This window comes from Eretmochelys imbricata, chromosome 7, assembly GCF_965152235.1.
Source record: "Eretmochelys imbricata isolate rEreImb1 chromosome 7, rEreImb1.hap1, whole genome shotgun sequence".
NCBI lineage: Eukaryota > Metazoa > Chordata > Testudines > Cheloniidae > Eretmochelys > Eretmochelys imbricata.
In genome coordinates this window covers 112,584,262-112,608,323 of record NC_135578.1, presented here as the reverse complement: position 1 = coordinate 112,608,323, position 24,062 = coordinate 112,584,262, and the positions used below count along the sequence as shown (strand labels likewise).

Genomic DNA, 24,062 nt, shown 5'->3' with positions numbered 1-24,062 from the left:
CTAAACTCAACCAGACTTTGCACCTGCATCTCCAAACCTCTGATCTTTTCCTCCATCAGCTCTATCAGACGGCATTTCATGCAGACGAAACTCTTACCAGGTATCCCCTCCAGGATCATGTACATACCGCAGCTTCCACATCCAGTCATCTTCATTGTGTCTTCCACAACATGAGTCACTCCCACTGCTGCCTCTGTATCTGTCATAGCCTTCCCACCTAAATCCTGTTAGTCTGGGAAACACAAACCACACCAAAACACCACCACCCACAGCAAAAACAAACCCTAAACAAGCACCACAAGACAAACTCCCCTTTGAAACTCCCACTTAGACTCCCCTGTTTACAGCTCTGTTTGCTAGCTCCTGTGCCGCTGCAGCTGTCTGTGCCGCTGCCTGACTGGCTGGCTACCTTTTAGGACCCCTGGTCGGTTTGCCTCAGTAGGTCCTTCTCTCACGACAAATGGTCGCTCTACTTGGAGGTCATCCAAGCACTCTTCAAGAAGTGGGGGGCTCCCCAGTTGGACCTATTTGCCACCAGACAGAACATACAGTGTCATCAGTTCTGCTCTCTCCAAGGCCTCAGCAAGGGCACCCTTTCCAAGGTCTTTCTCCTGTCATGGGTGTGAGACCTGATGTATGCATTCCAGCTGATTCCACTTATCAGCAGAGTCCTGTCGAAAATCAAGAGGGCCAAGGCGCGAGTCATTGATTGCCCCAGTTTGGCCTCACCAGCGTTGGTTTTGCATGCGCGAGCATCTGGCCATGGCTGTTCTGTGGCCCAGCTGCCCAGACCTACTCTCACAGGATCACGGTTGTCTCCTGCACTCAAACCTTCCCTCGCTCCACCTCACAGCTTGGCTGTTGCGTGGCTGAACCCAGAGGAGCAGGCCTGCTCTAGTCAGGTACAGCAGGTTCTCGTGGAAAGTAGAAAGCCCTCCTCCAGAGCGACTTACCGGGCAAAGTGGAATAATTTCTCCTGCTGGGCATCAGAGTGTAGCATATCAGTGTCAGGGAGCTCAGGGCAGTGCGTTTCTCTCTCATATGGCAGGGAAATCTATCTTAGTCCTTAGACAACACAACGGCCATGTTTTACATGAACAAGCAGAGAGGGGGCACGTTTTTCTCCACTCTGTCAGGAAGTGGACAGTCTTTGGATGTTCTGTGTTGATCACGACAGCATGCTAGAAGCTTCCCATCTTCCCAGGGTCCAGAATAGGCTGGAATATTGCCTCAGCAGGTCTTTCTCTTCTCACATGAGTGGTCTCTCTGTCCAGATATTGGGAGAGATGTCTTCTGAAGGTGGAGACGCCCCTGGCAGACCTGTTCACCATTCAATCCAACAGGAAATGTCACCATTCTGTGCCCTCAAGAGCCATGGCCAGGGGTCCTTCAGAGATTCATTCCTGTTACCTTGGACTCAGCATCTGCACCGTGTGTTCCCACCCATCCCACTCATTCACAAGGTGCTGATGAAGCTCAAACAGGGCCGAGCCCAAGTCATCCTCATAGCTCTGGCATGGCCCAGACAGCACTTGTTCTTCTCTCTCCTGACCATATCGGTGGAGATGGCTCTCCAGCTCCCATTGCATGCAGGCTTAATATCCAGGGATTATGGATGAATGCTCCCATCACTGCACCTGATAGCCTGAAAGCTCCATGGTTGAATCCAGACGAGCAATCTTGTTCAGAGCAAGTCCAAGAAGTCCTGATGGGCAATAGAAAACCATCTCCCAGGGCAACTTACCTGGTTAAATGGAAGAGATTCTCTATCTGGTGCTCCCAACGAGTTCAGCTATGCCCACACCTTTCGTTTCTCCTGAAAGTAGTGTCTCAGTTCCATTGCAGTCAATCAGTTTTTCTGACTGTGTTCTATACTAAACCACATGCGAGCAGAGAGGAACAATGGCTTTGCTCCTTAGATGTATGGCGTGCCCTGGTGTTCTGTTTACAAAGGACGAAACCATTCAGCAGATCCGCCCAGCTATTGCAGAAAGGATGAGAGGCCTCCCTGTTTCAGCACAGAGAATCTCCTCATTGATCACTTTGTGTATCAACACATGCTACACTCTTGCGAATGTTCCACCCCTGGCTAATCTGACGGTGCACTCTACAAGGTCTCAAGCCTCCTCTGCCACCATTCTGACACAGGTGCCAATTCAGGACATATGTAGGGCGGCAACCTGGTAGCATGTGGAGAGCATCTGATGACTAAGGCTACGATATAGTCACTGAGCTCATGGAAGTCATGGAATCTCTGACTTCATCCTGAAGCGGTAGGGAACTGCAGGGTACCTCCACTCACAGGCAGCGGGAGCCACTGGAGCTGCAAGTGGTGGGGGAACCCTGCAGCTCCCGGCGGCAGGGGAACCCCAGAGCTCCCTGCTGCCACAGGCAGCTGGGGGATCCCCAGAGCTGTGGGTGGTGTGGGGACCCCACAACTCCCCGCTGCTGTGGGGGGCAGGGGTACCCCCGCTGCTCCCAGTTACTGCAGGGGGCCTCCCACAGCTCCCAGCTGTGGGGGGGGCAGGGACCCTAGAACTCCAACACCCAACTCATGGTGGGGGCCCCTGGAGATCCCTGTTGCCCTGAAGCTGCTCTGTGGCAGGTGGTGTGGAAACCCACAGATCCCCATTTTGTGTCGATATTTTTAGTAAAAGTCACAGACTGGTCATGGCTTCTGTGAATTTTTCTTTATTGCATGTGACCTATCCATGACTTCTACTAAAAATATCCATGACAACATCTTAGCCTTACTGATGACACACATTGTTCGGTAAGCAGGCAGCCACACTCTGCAATAGCTGGTGTTTGAATGGCCTTAAGATGCAGCCCCATATAGAGTGTATTGTTGTAATCCAGTGAGAGGTGATGAAGGATGGATAACAATGTGAATCTGGAAGAAAAATCTTAGCCAAGAGTAGATAATGATAAAAGGCATCCTTGGCCACCACAGCTTTTTCGATATCCAGAAGCAACTGAGGATCAGGTCAGATCCCCAAGTGCAGAGTCTGAGTTACAAAAGATGGGCAGTCTCCCTTGATTAAGGGAACTGATATCACCTTTGCCAGTCCTACTAGTTGTTTTTCCCCAACCTACCAATATTAACTCAGGCCTGTTTTTCAGAAATCTTATCCAGGTGGCACCCATCCAAACACCAATCTGTGCAAGACACAAAATGAACTGGTCATCTGTACCAAGCTGGTTCAGTGAGAGACCGGAATGAGACATAGATCTCAGGGTATGTCTACCATGCAACCTAGAGGTGTGATTGCAGCTCAGGTACATATCTGAGATAGTTTTTTCTCTAGCTAGATCATAGCTACCTTGAGTAGTAAGAGCAGTGAAGCTGCAGCAGCGTGGGCAGGTGCTGCTCAAGTATGTACCAGGGTCCTAGGTGGGCAGGGCTAGCCTAGACGGCTGCCTGTGTTGCTGTGGCTTCGCTACAATTGTTACTTGAGCAATCAAGCTGCAGTCACACCCCCTGATTGCAGTGTGGACATACCCTCTAGTGTTTACTCAGACATAAATGACACTGCAGCACATGCCAGTACCATCAAAGAACATCTAGTCTTATGCATAGGTGTTTTCCTTTTGAGGTATTGTGCAACCTATGTACAATCTTTTTTTAATATGCTGTCTTGTGGGCTTGCTATATCATGATGTCTTTCCTGGTGTGTCCAGGAAAAGGCCTCAAACCCATCTGCAGAAGAAGCATGCTGTATAGTAATTTCCGTGGGTCATCCTCAATCATCTCTATGATCTAACTGCTCTGAAACTGTTACTGATCTGGTGAACTTCTTAGAATCAATTGAATTGTTAGGTGAAACAGTTCACATGTTCCCTGCTTGTTCACATTACATGGTTAACACCTGGCTTGTGTGTTCTTATTTTTTTTCCAGCTGTCAGCATTTTAGACTTGTGGAACAGCTAACAAATCAGAACAGTTATACTATAACAGCTTGAGGGGATCAAGCCCACAGTGGCATTTTGGAAGAAAATATGTACAGATTCTCTGCCCCATTCCATTTGTTTTTTGCTGACCAAGTGGTGCAAAAGGGAGTGGAAACAACATGCAAGCTCCTAAGCATGGGAGAGTGTCCTGTGGTTAGAAAGTCAGTGTTGCTTGTGCACGGGGCATGTTGGAGAGCTACTGTGCTCTGGCCATCCACAGTTGCTATTTAGTCCCTTGGGGTTGCTAGCCAGCTGGCAGGAGCTTTAATTTAAACCAGGTCTGGGGCAAAGAATCACAGAGATGTAACCAGTTGTGTGAGAGCCCATTATTCCAGATGCAGTCTAGAATCTGCCCTGGTATGTCCAGGACTGTTGTGAATGTGTTTTCAGGGGTAGCTTGGGGAAATAGATGTTCTGGCTGGGCTTCTGGCCCCTAGATGATTGAGACCCTAGTGTCTGGCTGTTGATTTCTGTCTGGATAGACATGATAGGGGGAACACTGTGGTTGCCTCTGCCTGCTACTCCCTGGCTGGAAAAAGAGGACTCTGGACCTGGCTGTGGACTCCTGTTTATAGGCCTCTGTGGTCAGGCAGAGATGATTAGAGTATTGACTAGTATCACAGTCACTGTACTGAGTTTATGGTCACAGGTGGATTGGAGAACTATACTCTCTAGACTTCATCTCTATATCAGAGTCCTCTTGGCTGGGAGCCTAATCATAGAGGTTAGGTAGAGAGTGGCCTTGCTTATTCATAAATATACAGCCTACAGAGAAAGGCCAACAGGAAAAGACAGCTAAAAATAATCTTCTCCTGGTCAAAACAGAAGACTTAACATATCTGGTCCTGAAAACAAAATTCTGTCTTCCAGAACTATAGACAAACAGTGTTTTATTATTTTTGAATGCATTTCAATATGACAACTTTATTTTCAATTAAAAGGTCAGATTCCAAAAAACCCCCAACCATTTTGTTTATTTACTGAGATCCTCAAAAGCTTTTAAAACTACTGGAATAGAGGCTTAATACTTAATTATTACAGAGAGACAGGTATACTCATTTTTAGGTAATAATTGGTCTTCTGTAATGTGAAACAAGCTCTGTGAATGACATCAACTAAAACATTTAGTGTAAATTCTGTAACCTCTTGGTAACTTGCCTAGCGAAGGGAGTTCTAAGGAGAACAAAGTTTCTTATTTCCTCTTCCACTTGGCCATCCCAGCAGACTAACCTTTGTGCCATTTCATTGTGATGGCAGAGGAAATAACAAGAGCTAATAACAGACTGTACAACTTTACTTGGTAACTGACACTTTAAAAAATACTTTGTTTCTCCATTCATCTGTCATTCATCAATGTAAGGTCTGCTGAGCGCAGTACAAGGTTAGGAGAGTTATATAATTGTCATTTTTGTCTTTATAGTCATTTGTCTCTCTCTAGTGTCTCCATGTCGTGATGCAGAAAATATCTGACAAATGAAAAGTCACATTGCTTTTTCCTGATCCTTCCTTACTGCTTAGGAAGGGTAGGGCATAGGAAGTAAAATTATTTCTTAGGAGAGGTGTAACAAAACCACATTTTTAAAATATTAAGTCAATTACTCACCTGCGAATTTGAAAATTAAAAAAAAACAGAATAAAACAAATGTGAAGTGCTTTCATATGTGACTAGGAAGAATGTTAAAACTATCACTGTGTCTCTTATGAAAATAATTAATTTACATTTTATGTCAATAACTGAAATCTCTAGAATCTACAAAATATGTTTAATAGGTATCTTAGGTACACATCAGCTAGTGTCCCAGAATGGTGGTGCACATTTTTCTGATGGAGTAATTTTTCATCCAGTAAAAAGTAATTGATGTGATGTCAGGAAATATTACTTTGTGCTGAGATTTATGATAGTGTATTTCATAACATCCCACAGTGATCATTTTAAATGCAGATATAAAACAAGATATCTATCTATGGTTTTCTTGGCTGCTAAAAGTTTTTAGATCATATTCATGCTTGTTAGAGAATATGGGAAAATTGGTATAATACAATGGTGGAAAATTCAAAAGTTTCTGTTACTTCTCTTCTAAGAGTTATGTGATATAGATTGTACATATACTGTCAGTAGCCATGCTGTTGAATCAAAATACAACTACTGTCCAAGTACTGTCCAACTGAGTATTAAATAAATAAGAATTTTCTTTTGAAATGTTGGTTTGTGCTTTGCCAAAATATTAAAGTAATGTTGTAACTATTTGTTCCATGAAACTAATTTTGATTTATCTGTCACTTTACTATCTTTTGGGGGAATTTAAATTGTTTTAAATAGGTAATACCTCAAGTACTTAATATTGTATCCAAATTAAAATGTTGATGACATGGGCAACTTATTTTTTTAAGAGTCAATATTTCTTGAGATTTAGTTTATTCATTACTCAACTGTTTTTCTTAACTATAGTCATGGTATTTCAGAATAAAAAAGTCAATTTCATTTGTGTGTAATATGACAGTTTAGTTTGTAGGAATTGTATTAAAATGTGTTAATTTCTGTATTGAAATATGCTTTCTATTTCATGAATTTCTGAATATTTTTGATTTCTGTGTAATATATTGATTTTTGGAGGAAAGTCCGTTCCCTTTCTTCGTCGAATATTAGAGATCATGACAAATGCAACATTTAATAACTAGAGGATTTGTAAAGAGTAGGGGTGGGATTTTCAGACGTGCTCTGTTTCGGCCTAACTCTGCATCACTGAAGTTAATAGTTTCTCTCCCCCTTTCCATACTTTCTCAATTACCTCTAAGGTGGAGAGACTTTTTTTGGGCCAGTAGGAGAGAGAAAATCCATGGACCCTGTCTGGGGCACCCCAGTCCCCAACACATCCATGCACACTTTGGAAATTAGAGTAGCACTGAGTTTGACTCTTTCTGTAGGCATCACATTAGTTGCCTTTTTGGGAGCTAGGAAGGAATTTTCCCCTCATTGCCAGATTGCCTGGGTGGTGGTGGGTTTTTTTGGCTTTCTCTTATCAGCCCAGGGACCAAGTGGGTAAATTAGGTCACAATGAGTTCTGGTTGTTCCTGCTTGGCAAGTGTCCAATGTAGGCACTCACTTAATAGGGAGTTCTGGATTCCTGATAAACTAGAATTGCAATCAGGATTAGGTGAGGTGATCCCTTAAAGAAGCTAGGGGTATGTGAAGCTAGGGCTCCTAATGTCTACTACAGTGAGGGGCCCCAACCCCATTTCCCTATACCCTCAATCTTTGTACAAAGAGAGGGCAGTGTGGTGCCAGAAATTGTACCAGTACCAGGTTAAAAGTTTGGAGGGGGAAGGAGGGGCTCAGGGCTGCCCTCCCCCTGGTGGCATGGATTATGGAAGGAATGTTGACCTGCAGTGGAGGAGTTACTGCCAGAGTTTCCCAGATGTTAAATTAATGAAGTTATGGCTTTGTTAAACCACAGTTCCTGGTGTCTTGCCTTTTTCCCTGCCATGTCTGGGACAATGGGATATTCTATCATAGACTTCAGTGGGAGAAGCGTTAGGCCAATATAGTGTGCTTTTGAAAGTCCCACTCTAAAAGTTACATATTTCTTATGCAGGCATAAATCTGCATTGCCAGCTGTATATGGTTCCCACCCTGCTGTACTATTCTCTCATAGCTTGGTAGCCTGTGGAAAATATATGCTGCTAAGGGAGAGGTACCTGTAGAGAGAGAAAAGAGAACTGTGAATTCTATCAGAGAAGGCTACTATTGCCAAAATGTGCCAATTTACATGGGTTCATGATTTTGAAAGCTGTCTTACATTTTGAAAGCTAATCCAATTCTAGCGGAATTACCAATAGTACATTCCTTTATTGCTACATATGTAAAATGAGGATGCATGTTAATTAGAGACTTTTAATTGGGAATTTTGTCTTCAGTAAACACCCTTGATACACATATGTAGACACTTGTGAAGGTGTACTTTTAAAGATTTGCTAGTATGTATCTACTAACAAATTCATTGGACCTTAACCACATAACTACTTCACAATACGTGGTTTAGTTAAGCACAATATTACACTGTACGTTCCATTTCTTCTGTTAGGGAAGCATGCTTTCATTCCAGTACTGAAGTACTGTCTGCAAAATGGATTTTTTGTTATTTATCCCATTGGTTGAAATTATGAAGCAAGAAAATTGCCTTAACAGCGCAATAGGATACATGGGAGTATAATATAAAGTCTGAGACACAAATTGTGCTCTTACTCTAAGAAGACAACCAATGTAAAGGTTGTGTAATATGATTGTGGACAACAGGATCAGTTTTACCTTTTTATATGTGAAAGGTCGAAAAAGAGTTAGTAATCGCTACTACTTCTAGAGAAATATTTTAAATGTGAGGCTTGCGTACTGTCAACAAGAACAGAAAAGACCTGCCACCTAATAATTCGATCATAGATGCATTTAAAATTAGACATCAGATTGCAGTCGTCATGCCTGAGGGACTGTAAATGTCTATTGGCAATCTTCAGACTGGTATTGTGGATGAGTTTGTTTACCTTTGAAGCATATAGGCTGCAGTGATATTATCATCTTGTGTTCCATGGATGCCAACATGAATGTTTTCTTAAGAAAATAATCAGTCCCTAACAGAATAATTAATTCCATCCTTCTAGCATTTTTACTTGGATCTTTTTTTCCCCCATGTACTCCTGAGATAAGATTCAGCATCTTATTTCTTCTTAGTCAAGGGACATCTATTACTCTGAGAAGATTCAGTAGTCTGTTTTATAAGAATTTCCACGTTGCTCCAAAGCTAAGTGACAAATACTAAATTCTGTGTATATATACCATCTCAATTGCTGTACTATCAGTCCCAGAGTTTTAAGTATGGTATAATTTAATTTCTACAGGGAGATTTCCTTCAAGAATTCTCAGTCATCATATTGGAGGATGTATGGAGGTACTGAAGAATTTTTAACACAGACTTTAACTAACAGTAGCTATTATTTAATATGGCTCCTCCTCTCACTGTCATTTCATTATAGATAGCCAGACAGGAGAAATTCAGGCTCCAGAGAGAACTGAGAACTGTCATTCTGCCAACAAGTTGATATCTGGCAACAGTTCATGCTAATATTGAATTTCTCTGTTTACTGAAGATTGAGTCTTCCTTTACATACTCACAGGGTAAAATAGATGCTGGTTTGAACAAGTATAATTTAGAGTAAGCTCAGTTGATGGCAAACCAATCCACCTTCGATTTCTTTTTCATGATCTCTAGTCATGTTTAGTTTTTCAAATTTTAAGCTTTTTTACATTATTTTAATAATTTAGTTCTATGCAGTGTTGTAGCCGTGTTGGTCCCACGATATTAGAGAGACAAGGTGGGTGAGGTAATACCTTTTTTTGGACCAACTTCTGTTGCTGAGAGAAACAAAACTTTTGAGCTATACAGAATTCTTCCTCAGGTCAAAAGATATTATCTCACCCACCTCGTCTCTCTAATATCCTGGGACGGACACAGCTACAATAACACTGCATACGACAGTTTTAAATATTAAGACATTTACTACACAATAGAACTAATTTTGCCCCTCCACATAGTTTTCACATTGATGGACTTTGTGTCTTATCTTAGACTCAAGCATTCATTTACAGGTACAGTGCTTTTAAAGAGTACAGCATTTTACAGAAGATGCAATACAGTTGTGCCTGGTCCCTGGAGGGGCCACACTGAGAATGCTTGCTCAGGGCAAACTGCAAGGATTAGGTCAGATAATTCCCCAAACTGGTGTTTTATTCTATAATTACATTCACCAAACTGGTAACCAAACAGTTTTTGTAATACCACACTGATCACCAAGAAGCCAAATACAGCTTCCTTTAAGCATCCCAGCCCTTGATTTCCATCTAGACATCCAAGTTTAACATAATGATGGGTTTCTGAGTAGCAGCCGTGTTTAGTCTTTATTCGCAAAAAGAAAAGGAGTACTTGTGGCACCTTAGAGACTAACACATTTATTTGAGCATAAGCTTTCGTGACCTACAGCTCACTTCATTGAATGAAGCTGTAGCTCACGAAAGCTTATGCAAAATTTGTTTTGTTGAAGCTGTGCATTTATTTTTAGAAATTTTAAAAAATATATTGTCCAATACAGTATTTACCAAAAATGAGAGAGAGGATGGAATGGGGCTTGGTGGTGCAAATAGGAAAATGTGAGGATTTTATATAAATGTACTTTTGCATGCAATCCATTATAGAAAAATCTATTTTCAATCTGATAGTTCTTCATACTGTGCAATAAATAAATAAATTACTGTGTAATTCGGCAACTGGCAACGATTTCTTCTCACTTCCCATACAGGTATAATCAGTATTATTTCCTTAGATGATTGTGTACTGGACTTTTTTTAAAAGCATTTCTTTCCTTTGCTGTTTTACTCTGAGTTGTAAATCAGTCTTCACGGGAATAATATGTAATTTAGAAAACCTGATTTTGTAGTATCTCCATAGAAAACCCTGACCACAAATGTTACAGAAAACTTTTTTTTTTTCTTATTGGGTTATAAATGTGTATTGATGAAACCTAAATTCAGTTTAATTATTACTGGTGGTTAGACTGTTCATAAACTCTCTAACAGTGGTTGGGTTGAGCTGTGTATGTTGTTTCTGGATAAATAATAGATCAACTTGTAGTGAAAAATTGAAATGTTAATACATGGTATTTGCAAATAAAAGCTAATGCTCTGTAATACATACTTTCATTACACAAATGTTTTTAAAGATTTGTACTTATATTCCAAATGTATCTCTAAATATGAAGAAGTTTACTTTGCATCTGTAAAAATGTCACAAAAATAATCATCAGCTTAGCATCGAAGTGGCTCAAGTCAGAAAGATCACCAGTTAAACCAGCATTAACTTCCCGAACAACCTCAACTCAAACGTAACTCTCCAGTGAGCATCTGACTAGCATGCCAAAAAATAGTGGGGTGGTTGCAGTTGTGCAGGCAGTGGCGGTGGTGGCATAGACTAGCTGTCCCGCCTGAACCCCGGGGTTATATACTCAGGGCAGCTAACCTGTACTTCTGTACTTTACACTGCCTGTGCTTCTGTAGTTACACTGCTATTTTTAGCATGCTCGCTCAGATGAGAATTCGCATGAGTAGGTCTATGAATCAACCCCCCAGGTTGTAGTGTAGCCAAAGCCTTAGATTATGCTGCAGGGGATAGGAAAGAAAGTTGGAATCTCTGTACACATTTCAAAAAGGAATCACTTAAAAATCTTTCAGAACTCTGAAGAGAGAGCTCTAATGAGTGTGACAAGTGCCTAGAACTTTAAAATTTGTCCTTTAAATATCCATATTTGAAATTGATTTTTGTCTTATTTTTTCACTCTATTACGATTCGTTCTGGTGAAATATTCTTTTTAACATCGTTGCTTAAGCTCAAGGGGCTGTGTCTGGAAGCAGGGCTGATAATTAACTGATGAACATAGCCTTTGTTTAAGTATTTATAAGAGGTTGTTCATTTACATTCTTATATACACTGTAGCAATAATGCAGTTTGGATGTGATCTTCTTTAACGTCACTTTTTTCTCTAATTTTAATAGGAAGACATCTACATGTATGGAGGCAAAGTTGAAACAAATAATGGGAATGTCACTGATGAGCTGTGGATATTCAGCATAAACAGTCAAACATGGAGTACCAAAATTCCTGCAGTACTTATACATGGCCAACAGTATGCTGTGGAGGGTCACTCAGCGCATATAGTAGAGTTGGAAAGCAGAGATGTTGTCATGATCATCATTTTTGGATACTCTGCAGTATACGGTTACACAAGTAGTGTGCAAGAGTACTATATCAGTGAGTTCCTTTAAATACTTTTTGCCCTGTATTGATGCTTTGTTTCTTGATTTTTAAGCAATAACAAACTTGTTAGATTTAGAAGAATAAAATATATTTGGCAAGCTCAAAAAACCTCTTCTGCTGTTCTTTAATTTTTGATCCCAGTAGCTCCTCTTTCTTTTAATGTATGTAAAATCAGTTATTTTTAAATTAGTGGAGTTTGGTTCCTATTTTGGGAACATTGCAGTAGACTGGGCGTGATCACAGTCATGGTTGAGGTACTCAAAGTAAGGCAAGGGTAAGAACCAGCAATTTTACATATATTGAGTTATGATCGTGTGTAAGGGTTATCATCATTTTCTCAGACGTAAGTTTATTGAAAGGAAGGTTTAATAAGTACCACAGTATACAGTAATCACCTTAGCAATCCTGAAATTTTTGCCCTTACAAGAATTAATGTTACTGTAGTATTTCCCATTCTTAATTTCAACATTTAATAACTATTCTGATTAATATTACTTACAATAGCAGTTGTAAAGAGTATAATGGCAGCTACCATAGAAAATAAAATCAGTCACAACTTCTGTAAATCACAGCAACTTCTGTTGTGGTTTCACTAAATTTAGCTATGCTTCTGGATTATTTTATAGTTTAGACACAGATAAACTTGTTCCCGTCTAAGTATAAACAAATATAAGATAATGCTAAAGAACTTAATATTTCATTTTATAGACTTCACACAACATTTTATTTTAATAGTTAGAATAACATATTAAAATGTCCCTTCTGATAATCTTTAAGAATACAGCTAATTATGCACATTAATTATTTAATGAAAACAGGAATGTGAAGAGTTTTTTGCTTCACATTCTTCCTTCTTTTCTGTGGTGCTCAACTGAATCCCTAACAATTCTGTTAACAAGACAGTCACAGTTATGTTTGTGGTTACTAGATTGAGAGTGTTAAGAACTTTTATCAGCAGCTTCAGACATGTAAAGGTTCAAAGTGATATTTTTATATTGAGACAATTTCTTTGAATTTTGTTTCATTTTGTGTGTGGGGGGGGGAAGAGAGAGAGAGAGAGACTGAGTACATAACTGCATAAATTTATGTAAGCTGTTTTGGGTAGGGAATAAGTCTTCTGTTGTGCTTGGCCAATTTGAAATAGTTCACCAGTTTTCAGCTAATCACAAGAAGCACAGTTTTAGTCTAATAATGCACAGTTAATGCAGGACTTCAGTTTTGGCTTAATCTAGTACTAAGGTGTCACATGCTTAACTTCAAGCATTGAAGTAGTCTTTTTTACTTCAGTGGGATTGTTCACATGCTTAAAGTTTTAAGCATGAGCTTAATTGTTTTGCTTAATTGGGGTGTCTATCCACAAAGCCTCTCAACCTGTCTATATTAGAGACAGAATGCTTCCACTATATTCCTGGCATGATTTCTGAGGACCATATTGACATCTTTTCTAGCAATATCTAATATGTCCAGAAGGGAATGAGAATGGGAGGAAGACCACCACAATACAGTCTATCCATGTTGATATTTCTGATGCAGCTGCTTATGACTATCCTAAAATTGTAGTCTCTATCTTCCAAGCTAGGTATTCCTCTACACCTCTTTGAATATGAATCAGGGATGCTTACTAGATCATCACAAGACAAGATAAGGCTAGTCAATTTTAATTGACTCCTAAATCGTGACTGTTTGTTTGCATAAAATAGTAATAGTCACTAGTTACTCTATAACACTGAATTATTGAAGGCAAAATCCATTGAAAAAACTTCCAAGAATGAATGCCTTCTATTGAAGACCTGTTTTAAGAAAAACACAAAGTAAAATAAGAAACATAAATCATTATAATTACGGTAGTTTTCTGCATGATCATTAATGTTTAATAGTACTTTGAATATAATATATATATTCTAAGAATTAAGATTAGAGGGGAAATACCAAACTTCATATTTTGAAAATTTTAAAGTAACTAAGATGTGGGTGTTGTTTGGTTTGATTATGAAGTGGTAGTAGTGGGGATGTCTTGCCTCACTTAGCAATGGAAATGAAAGTTTCAGTGTTTATTGGATAGTTTATTGCTGGCATTAGAGTAAAAATTCATGACTTCTTTCCATTTTACAGGTTCTTTACTATGTTAGGGTTATATTTGTAGAGGATTAGTAAAACAGACTATCATCTACAACTAAGCAAGTTTAAAAAAAAAAAAACCAAAACTTCAGTCCATGGTTATAAACTCTGAGTGTGGGAGAAATATATTTTGTACTGCTGGCAGTTATTATGGTTCAGAATTAATCTCAACTTAGTAAATTTCCTTTCAGAGATATTAACTTGTCTGCCAATTATAGAAAATATTAATGGGAAAGTTGGTGTTTTAATAAAAAATATATTCCATTATTGAATTAAAACTAATATATAATTGTAGCAATATAAGGTCTTATTATAAAAACCCATTGACATCAATGAGACTACTTGTCTGAGGAAGGGTTATTCACACAAGCAGTGGTTTTTAGGATGTGCCCTGTATGCTGTAATCGTTCAATTTCAGCAGATAATCCTCGTGTTTCGTTTCACCTCAGTACCTCTTATTTTTGTCCCCCACAAACAATCAATGAATTCTGTGGCAATTTTCCCCCAGTTTCTTGGCAATTCCAATATTTATCTATAGCTTTGCAGCATTGAAATCATTTTTAACCATGAAATTTCAGCTGGTGGTTTGCACTAAGCATGACTTGCTTTTTGGAACTCAGTAGCTGCAGGCTCCAAAGTTAGAAGGCATGACAAGTGATAGATGTATTTATGTAGAACCCTCTAATATCCTGCTCAGAAAGGAAATTGGTTACAAAGAAAGGTTTCTGACCTTGTAAAACGAAAATATAATATACCTTTTCCTCTCTCTGCCTATTTCCAAAATTCAGACTACTCTAGAATTTGACATTGTGCTGCTTTCACTGAGGGGCAGATGCTGTGGTATTGAAATAATTTGTGTAATGGAGGTGCTGAAGGCAGAAACTGTGTATTTGGTTATTACTACTTCAAGCCAGGGAGTGCGGCAGCACCCCTAGTTCCAGCACCTATGGGTGGATGCTATATTCTCTTCAGACACTGGCTCTTGGTGGTTTTAACATAAACTCTTTTTCAACCACTTGGCACACTCACACTGAAATAAACAGGTCTGATATAAAATTGACCTCACTTAGATCATCTTGAGTTAAACTCTTAGCCCTGGTCTGCACTGGGTGGAGGATCGATCTAAGTTATGCAACTTCAGCTACGTGAATAACGTAGCTGAAGTACATGTACTTAGATTGACTTACAGTGGTGTCTTCACTACGGTGAGTCGACTGCTGACGCTCCCCCGTCGACTCTGCCTGTTCCTCTCGCGGCACTGGAGTACAGGAGTTGACGGGAGAGCGCTTGGGGGGTTGATTTATCGTGTCTAGATTAGACATGATAAATCGATCCCCGCCTGCTGATCCGGTGGGTAGTGTAGACATACCCTTAGTGACCCAATTTCTATCCCTTAGGATCTTTCTATAAATTGTAGTCATCAGATATGGGATTCTGGTACACACATCCATTTTAGAACTAAAGCCCTGACTTCTGTAGGTTTCGGATCAGGAACCATTCGAAAGTCTAGTTACTGACATTAGCATGTGCTTCTTAATTGGTGTTATCTGGGGATTCCCTTGGCTGCTTATTTGAGCACTGTATTGTCCAGCTGTTTATCACAAATCCAGTTGATATGAAGTGTGCATGCACTCTCACTCTTTCTCAGAAAAATACACCAATCCTCCCTGCTTGAGTGCCCTCCTTACGATCAGGGGTGTGGACTGGGGGAGGTCAGCAAGCAGGGGAATGACACCCCCTGCCCCAGTAATTGGTGGGGCACAAAACTCCTCCAGCCCCGGGACCACGGCAGAGAGACCAAGCTCCTCCGGGGCCATGGTGGGGACACCGAATGTGTACTTCCAAAAGCAGTCAAATTTTAATTCCTGCACGCACCCCTGCTTAGGATAGAGAAAATTAGCTATACCTGAGAAAAAAGTAATTTCTGTTCAAATAGAATAAATTGTGTGTTTAAAAATCATGATGTTTTGTGCACTCAGTTTTTCATTGTGTGAATGTGTGGCTATATGTCTTTGCTCTGGAGGTGATGTGATTGCCTTTGGACTCATTGCAGGAGCAAAGGAACTTCCTTTTGCCCTTTCTTGCTATTCTTAGAGTTATGGCTTTTTGGGAACCTATAAATCACAGGAGGGGAGTTTTGTGTGGATTGTTTTACTAACTTGCACCATAAAGCTTTTCTGGGCTAGTCCACAGGGAAATTTATTTCTCTTTAGGTTAGTGATACCTCATAAACTTCCTAAGAATCTCAATGTGAGTCTCAAGGTGAATATTATAATAGTGTTTTGCTTTAGCCGAAGTTTTAAAAAGCTCTTTATGTCTAAGGAAATTTCTGAATAAGTCTCTTCTGGAGTTATTTAAAAACAACAGAGATTTGTTTGGATTGATAACAGATTGCCTTCTGCTTTTTAGATTTAAAGAAGACTTTAACAAACTCAGAGAACTGGTAGGTAAGGCCCCCTTGGGAGGAAAATCTAATCTAATAAAGGAGTTCAGGACAGCTGGCAGTTTGTCAAGGAGACAATACTAAAGACACAACTGCAAACTATCCTGATGCGAAAAAAAGTTAAGAATAGTAAGAATCTAATATGGCTTAATCAGGAGCTCTTTAATGACCTGAAAATCAAAAAGGAATCCTACAGAAAGTGGAAACAGGCGAATTGCTAAAGAGGAATGCAAAAAAAAAAAAAAAAGCACAACCATGTAGGGCAAAATCAGGAAGGCTACGGCACAAAATGAGTTACACCTAGCAAGGGACATAAAAGGCATTAAGAAGAGGTTCTTTAAATATATTACGAGCAAGAGAGTGGCAAAGGAAGGTAGTGTAGGTCCTCTATTTGGCTTGGAAGGAGAGATAACTGATGACACAAAGGATGCTGAGGTATTTGAAACCTATTTTCCTTCAGTCTTCACTGAAAAGGTTAATGGTGACCACATATCCAACACAATTAATATTAACAAGAAGGGGGAAGGAACACAGACCAAAAGAGGGGAAAAAACAGGTTGAAGAATATTTAGAAAAGTTAGAAGTACTCAAGTTTGGAGTCTTAGAAGTTAAATAAGTTATAAGTACTCAAGTCTGAAATTCATCCTACGGCACTCAAAGAGCTAGCTGAAGCAATCTTGTAACCATTAGCAATTATCTTTGAGAACTCCTAGAGGATGGGTTCCAGAGCACTGGAGAAGGGCAAACATGGTATCTATCTTTAAAAATGGTAATGAAGAGGACGCAGAGAACTAAAGTGAGACTGACTGATCTACAATACCCGAAAAGATACTGGAACAAATTATTAAACAATTTGTGAGTACCTAGAGGATAACAGAGTGATAAGTAATTGCCAACAGGGTTTGTCACAATTGGTTGAAAGATCATGCTGAAAGAATAGTTATCAATGGTTCATTGTCAATCTGGGAAGGTGAGTCTAATGAATAGTTGAGTGGAGAGTATACTTATAATATTTGTAAATGACACCAAACTGGAAGGGGTTGCTAGCACTTTGGAGGACAGGTTTAGAATTCAAAAGGACCTTGACAAATTAGAAAATTGGTCTGAAATCAACAAGATGAAATTCAACAAAGACAAGTGCGAAGTACTCACTTAGGAAGAAAAATCAAATGTACAACTACAAAATGGAGAATAATTGGCTAGGTGGTAGCCTGCTGAAAAGGATCTGGGACTTTCAGTGGATCACAAATTGAATGAGAGTCCTCAGTGTGATGCAGTTGTAAAACAGGCTAATATGATTGAGGTGTATAATGGGAGTATTGTATATAACACACAGGAGATAATTGTCCTGGTCTACTTGGCACTTGTTCAATTCTGGGCACCATACTTTAGGAAAGATGTGGACAACTATCCTCAGTTCCTTCTCTACTGCCTTGCCCCCAGATGGAACACTAGCATCTCCACCTTGAGCGTACTTGGCCTTTCTCTTTCCTTCTGTGAAGTTAGTTTAGTTTAGGTTGTTGTTAGCATAATTAGTTAGTTAATTTAGGTGAGAGGGCTGTTTTCCCCCTGCTCTTTTTTCCCTGGAGGTTTCTTCTCCTGGTGGGGTATGCCTGGTTCTCCAGGCAGCAAATGTTGCCTCTCCTGCTGAAAGGCTATACCAGTAAGCAACAGACACTCCAAGTGTGTCTGTTGAGTGGGAGAGTCCCATATCTCCCAAAAGTGCTCTCTTTGTTTAGCCCTTAAAACCAGGGCTAGGAAGAACAGGGATATAAAGCTCGGATTGTTGGCAATGGAACATTCCACCCTTTGAGCTAGATGTGGAGACCCCCCCACCCCCTCTGTACATCTGACCCCAGGTGGACCCAGAATTCCATCTAACTCGGGACATGTTTCCCATAAGAAGGGTAAACATTTGGAACACTCCGGGAAGACTCTTGAAAAAGAGGAGGTTGGACTCTTTTTACTGAGCCAGCTCTAGAAAAGACCAGGTTGCATCCTTGGTCTCCAAGGGTATTCTTTGGTACCAGTGGGCCTGCAAAGCCCAGAGCTCCAAGGAGAGAAAACATTGCTACTACAGGGCATCTGTACCCTCCACTAGTAAGGGGAAGCATGAGGTACCATCTAGCTTGGCCCTGTCATTGACGTTGAAGCATTCCACTCAGCCATTGGTGCAGTCATCCTTCTTAACTTAGGTTTCAGAGTAACAGCCGTGTTAGTCTGTATTTGCAAAAAGAAAAGGAGTACTTGTGGCACCTTAGAGACTAACCAATTTATTTGAGCATGAGCTTTCGTGAGCTACAGCTCACTTCACCGATGAAGTGAGCTGTAGCTCACGAAAGCTTATGCTCAAATAAATTGGTTAGTCTCTAAGGTGCCACAAGTACTCCTTTTCCTTCTTAACTTAGTCATTGGTACCAATGCAAGTAGCTCAGCCAGGATTCCTAAACAAGCCGTACCCATGAGCAAATATCAGTGCCCAAGAGGGCCTGTGGAATGTTCAGCATTACTGGTACTATCAGCTCCAGCCACAATGACTTCAGCTGCAGTGTCTTTATTGGGGTCCTTTCCAGTACACAAGAGATCCAGTACTCGAGGGATCTCTGTGTTGAATGAACCAGAGTCCCCATCGCTGTAGGTATTGAGCATCTCACAGTATTGGGATCCTGGTCTCTGAGTGACCGCTCCCTGGCACAAGTCTCTCCTCCATCCTCATTGGCTGCTCCCCTCCCCCCTTCAGAAGTAGGTGGAAGAAGAAGAGCACTCCTGGTCACTTTCCTGGCTTTCTGTTAGGGTTTCCCCTATATACTACTTTGGAAATCACCCCTCATGCAGGAAGGACTTCATGACACATCAAACATGGTAGAACCAAGCCTGTATGCTACCCACTCTCTCTTGTGGATCTCCGCAATGGCCATTTTGGAACCCCAGGCTGTCTACTGGCAGCAGTTTTAATAAATCACTGGTACCATCTATGCGTGAGACTAGGATTCCACATCCTCCCTCTATCTCTCCAGGTCAGGAAGACAGGTTTGAGGAGTCGGAAGCTAGGGCAGATGAAGTCACACCCGAAACTCCAATTTTGTTATCGCTGGATGAGGAGCTCATGCTTACTCCTCCTTCCATTGTTGATGACTGCCTACAATTCCATGACCTCATTAGAAGGGTAGTAGACACTCTGCAGATCCCAATGGAGGAAGTCAGAGACCAGCAGCAGAGGCTGTTTGACATTTTGCAGTCAGCAACATCCTTCAGAGTAGTGTTACCTATTAATGAGGCTCTGTTGGATCTGGCTAAAATGGAAAGGCAGACACCAGCGACTATTCCACCAATGTGCAGAAGGGTTGACAAAAATTGTGATGTGTCCCAGAAGGACTGTGATTTTTTGTTTTTCCATCCCCACCAACTCCCTAATGGTGGATTCTGTGAATGAGCGGGGTAAATCACACTTTTTAGGGGCTACCCCCGATGACAAGGACCAAAAGCGACTGGACCTCCTTGGACAAAAGTTTTACTTGTCAGCAACCTTGCTATTTCAGATCACAAATTATCAGGCAGCCATGGCTAATTATAACTTTATTAATTGCAGCAGGCTAGTAGCTTTTATTGAACATCTGCCACAGGACTTCAGGGAACAATTCTAATCTATTGTTCCTGAGGGTCAGCTATTGGCCAGAACAGCTCTTTATGCATCCTTAGGTGCTGCAGATATTGCTCCATCTACAGACTAGGAACCGAATGGCTAGGCAGAAGTTCTGCAGAAAAGGACCTAGAGGTTACAGTGGACGAGAAGCTGGATATGAGTCAGTGTGCCTTTGTTGCCACGAAGGCAAATGGCATTTTGGGCTGTATAAGTAGGGGCATTGCCAGCAGATGGAGGGACGTGATCATTCCTCTCTATTCGATGTTGGTGAGGCCTCATCTGGAGTACTGTGTCCAGTTTTGGACCCCACACTACAAGAAGGATGTGGAAAAATTGGAAAGCGTCCAGTGGAGGGCAACAAAAATGATTAAGGGACTGGAACACATGACTTACGAGGAGAGGCTGAGGGAACTGGGGTTGTTTAGTCTGCGGAAGAGAAGAATGAGGGGGGATTTGATAGCTGCTTTCAACTCCCTGAAAGGGGGTTCCAAAGAGGATGGATCTAGACTGTTCTCAGTGGCAGCAGATGACAGAACAAGGAGTAATGGTCTCAAGTTGCAGTGGGGAAGGTTTAGGTTGGATATTAAGAAAAACTTTTTCACTAAGAGGGTGGTGAAGCACTGGAATGCGTTACCTAGGGTGGTGGTGGAAGCTCCTTCCTTTTGGGGTTTTTAAGGTCAGGCTTGACAAAGCCCTGGCTGGGATGATGTAGTTGGGGATTGGTCCTGCTTTGAGCAGGGGCTTGGACTAGATAACTTCCTGAGGTCCCTTCCAACCCTGATATTCTATGATTCTGTGATCTCTCTGTTGATAATTATGCTCAGGGCATAACTGAGAGAGGTCCAAAATACAATAGAGGACCTTCCTTTTGGTCACAAACTCTTCTTGGAGACTATGAATGACTCCCTGTACTTCTTTAAGGACTCCAGGGCCATCCTATGTTCCTTGGGCATTTATACATCTTTGAGCAAGAAGCATTTCAGTAGGTCACTGACTGCCCAGTAATTATGCCCTGCTCAGTTCTTGGAGTACAAAAGACCCTGCATAATCCCCAGAAAGAGAGACAGATTTGAGAAGAGGATGGTCACCCAACCACCCTCTGTGATCACACAGGCATAATGTAAACAGCATCTTTGATGGGTTGGTCAAGGGTTCGAATGCTCGTGTTCCTCTGATTTTACAGTTGCACCCTTTAGCCCACCTCCCTCCTTTGGGGGACCACATTGTCCATTTCCACCAGACTTGGAAGTGGATCACCAGGGACCAATGAGTATTGGAGATCATAACTTCAGGTTACACTATCCAGTCTGAAAGTCCCTCCCTTCCAACTGCTCCTTTCCTGTCCCTCTTAAGGGACCCCTCTCATGAGTTTCTGCTAAGGCAAGTGGTGAACTTTCTCCTCTGTCTAGGAGTGATAGAACTGGTTCCTTCCCTTTATAGGGGCAAAGGGTTCTATTGAAAAAGGATGGAAGTTGGAGGCCAGTCTTAGATCTAAGACAGCCAAACAAGTTTGTGAGCCCCCAAAATTCAGGATGGTAACTCTCGTAACTATAATTCCTGCTCTAGAGGAAGGAGATTGGCTATATTGAAGAAGGCATCTTGGAGGACAAGGGACAAAAAACAAACAATCACCCATCACATGGGAAATACCTACGATTTTCTGTGGGCCAAGATCATTTCCAGGTCAGAGTGCTTCTCTTCGGTCTCTCTTTGGCTCCAAGGGTGTTCTTGAAGGTTCTAGCAGTAGTGGCCACTTGCTTTCTACAGGAATTGATTCTCATCTTCCTGTACCTCAATGACTGGTTTCTCAAAGGATGCTCTTTTAAGGCAATATTGTCTTCCATTCAGAAGGCTCTTGCTCCATTCCAAGAGTTGGTCCTACAGCTAATAGTAAAGAAATCTGTGTTAGTACCGGTGCAGGGAATTCAGTTCATAGTGTGTACTTGGACTTGGTGACAGCCAGAATGTACCTCCCTTTAGACGGATTTGTGAAACTTTCAGGACTGGTTAGGTTGATTCAGGGAAGCCCTAAGACATCAAGAAGGAACTGTCTTTTAAGATCTTTGGTTACATGGCAGCATGTACCTTTGTTACCGGTCATGCAAATTTACACCTCTGCTGTTTCTAAGGTTGGTTGAAAATTGCTTGTTCTCCTACCAGAGATGCGTTGGACAACTTGGCAGTCCTCTTGCATGTAAAGAACTCCCTGAATTGGTGGAAGGAGCGACTGCACATCTGTGCAGGTGTTCCTTTCTGCCGCCCAACACTGTCAGTAACTTTGACTAATGCATCCCATGTAGGTACGCTCATGATTCAGGGCAGATGGTTGACCTATAAGACCCGTCTCCACATCAACCTGTTGGAGCTCAGGATGGTCAGGAATGCTTGGCTCCATTTCCTCCCAGTGATGAGAATCATGACGGACAACATGTCCTGCATGTTTTACATGAACAAGCAGAGAGGAGCAAGGTCCGCCTCCTGATGCACTGAAGCTATAAAGCTCTGGAACTGGCTTATAGTCAACCCACATCCAAATTTCAGAGCCTACCTTCCAGGCATCCAGAACACCGCTGCTGATGCCCTCAGCAGACACTTCTCCCATGACTCCAAATGGGATTTGGATACTCAGGTCCTCCAGGACATATTCCAGAGATGGGGTTGGCCAGAGATTGATCTTTTCACCCACAGAGATACATATCTGGAAGAATTACAGTTACTGCTGACACCAGCTTTCTGCATGTCCTCCTTCAGCATCTTGAATCAGCTATTTTTAGGTGGTCTTCATGATTCTTTGTCCTATGGCTTCAAGCTCTTGTACGGTCTGGCCAACATATCCCACACTTCAGTCTCGCACCTATCCATCTCAGTTGATACTCCCTCATGAAAAAATTAGTGGGTGCTTAGCACCCACAGGCAGTCCCGTGGCATGCAGGAGGCACTGGGTACAGCGGAAGAGGCAAGGTGGGGATGGATGGGGGGCCTTGGGGGAAGGGGTGGAGTGGGGGTGGGTTCTGGGGCTGAGCAGGGGTTGAGCATCCCCAAGGAAAGGAAAAAGCAGGCGCCTCTGTTGGGGGCAACCTGCATATGACTCCTGTCATTTCATGGTGTAGCCTATCGGCTCCTTTCTTACCTGGCGTCCACCTGAGCATTCTAATTGTGGTTCTGAGAAGTAGTGGTGGTTCTCTCTCCCTCACTGGCCAGCATTCCAACACATACATGATGGCTCGCGTAATAATGATCTTATACACTTCGTTCTTTAGTATACTTGGCATATTCTTATCACCGAGAATTCCTGTCAGCTCCCTCCATTTATACCAAGCACTCTTCATTTGGCTCCTAACATCCACATCCACATTCTTATCAAGGCTCAACACTGAACCGAGGTATCTAAGTTGTTGCACAAACTTTAACTGTAGGCCATATAGTTTTACTGGCTTCTCATGCTTCCTGTCAGTGAAGCATTGCATATATTCCATCTTTTGTCAGTTGATTCATAAGCCATTTTCTTCTAATGCAGCCTTCCATAGTTCTAGGTCAGTTTCCAATTTGTATTTATCTTCATGGGATAATTTAATGTCACTTGGAAAAAACATGCTCTCCCCTAGTCTCCAGCAGATTGCCCGACTGGAGGCACCACCGTAACAACTCTCTAGAAACTCTGTCATAAGCCTTCTCTAAACCCAGAAGCACTAAATGTAATTCCTTGCATTTCTCCCTGTACATCTCGTGCAGTATTTGGGCTGCAAACACTGCATCCATTGTTGGTCTTCCTGGCATAAACCCAAATTGGTCGTCGTTTATTTGATGCTCCAGCTCTATCCAAAGTCTTTCTTTCCAACCATTTCATCATGTGACTCATTGAATATTACCACATTCTAGCACATCTCCTTTATTCTTGAAGATAATTGGTCCCTCAATGTGCTCTTCCTCTACTTGTTGGGTATTTTTCCAGTACAGAAAATTAAGTTGAAAAAATTCACCATCATCACCACACCCTCATGGCCTAATACTCTAAATACGTCATTTGATAGACAGTGTGGTCCCTCTGCCT

At 41.5% G+C, this 24,062-nt stretch overlaps 1 protein-coding gene across 1 annotated transcript in view; it reads left to right on the top strand.

Moving 5' to 3' along the window:
• ATRNL1 (attractin like 1) overlaps positions 1-24,062 on the top strand; it is a 1,064,110-nt gene that overhangs the window by 145,783 nt on the left and 894,265 nt on the right. Inside the window, exon 8 of the mRNA XM_077821844.1 lies at positions 11,546-11,801. Coding sequence (XP_077677970.1) covers positions 11,546-11,801 — 256 coding nt within the window. The remainder of the gene's footprint in view (positions 1-11,545; positions 11,802-24,062) is intronic.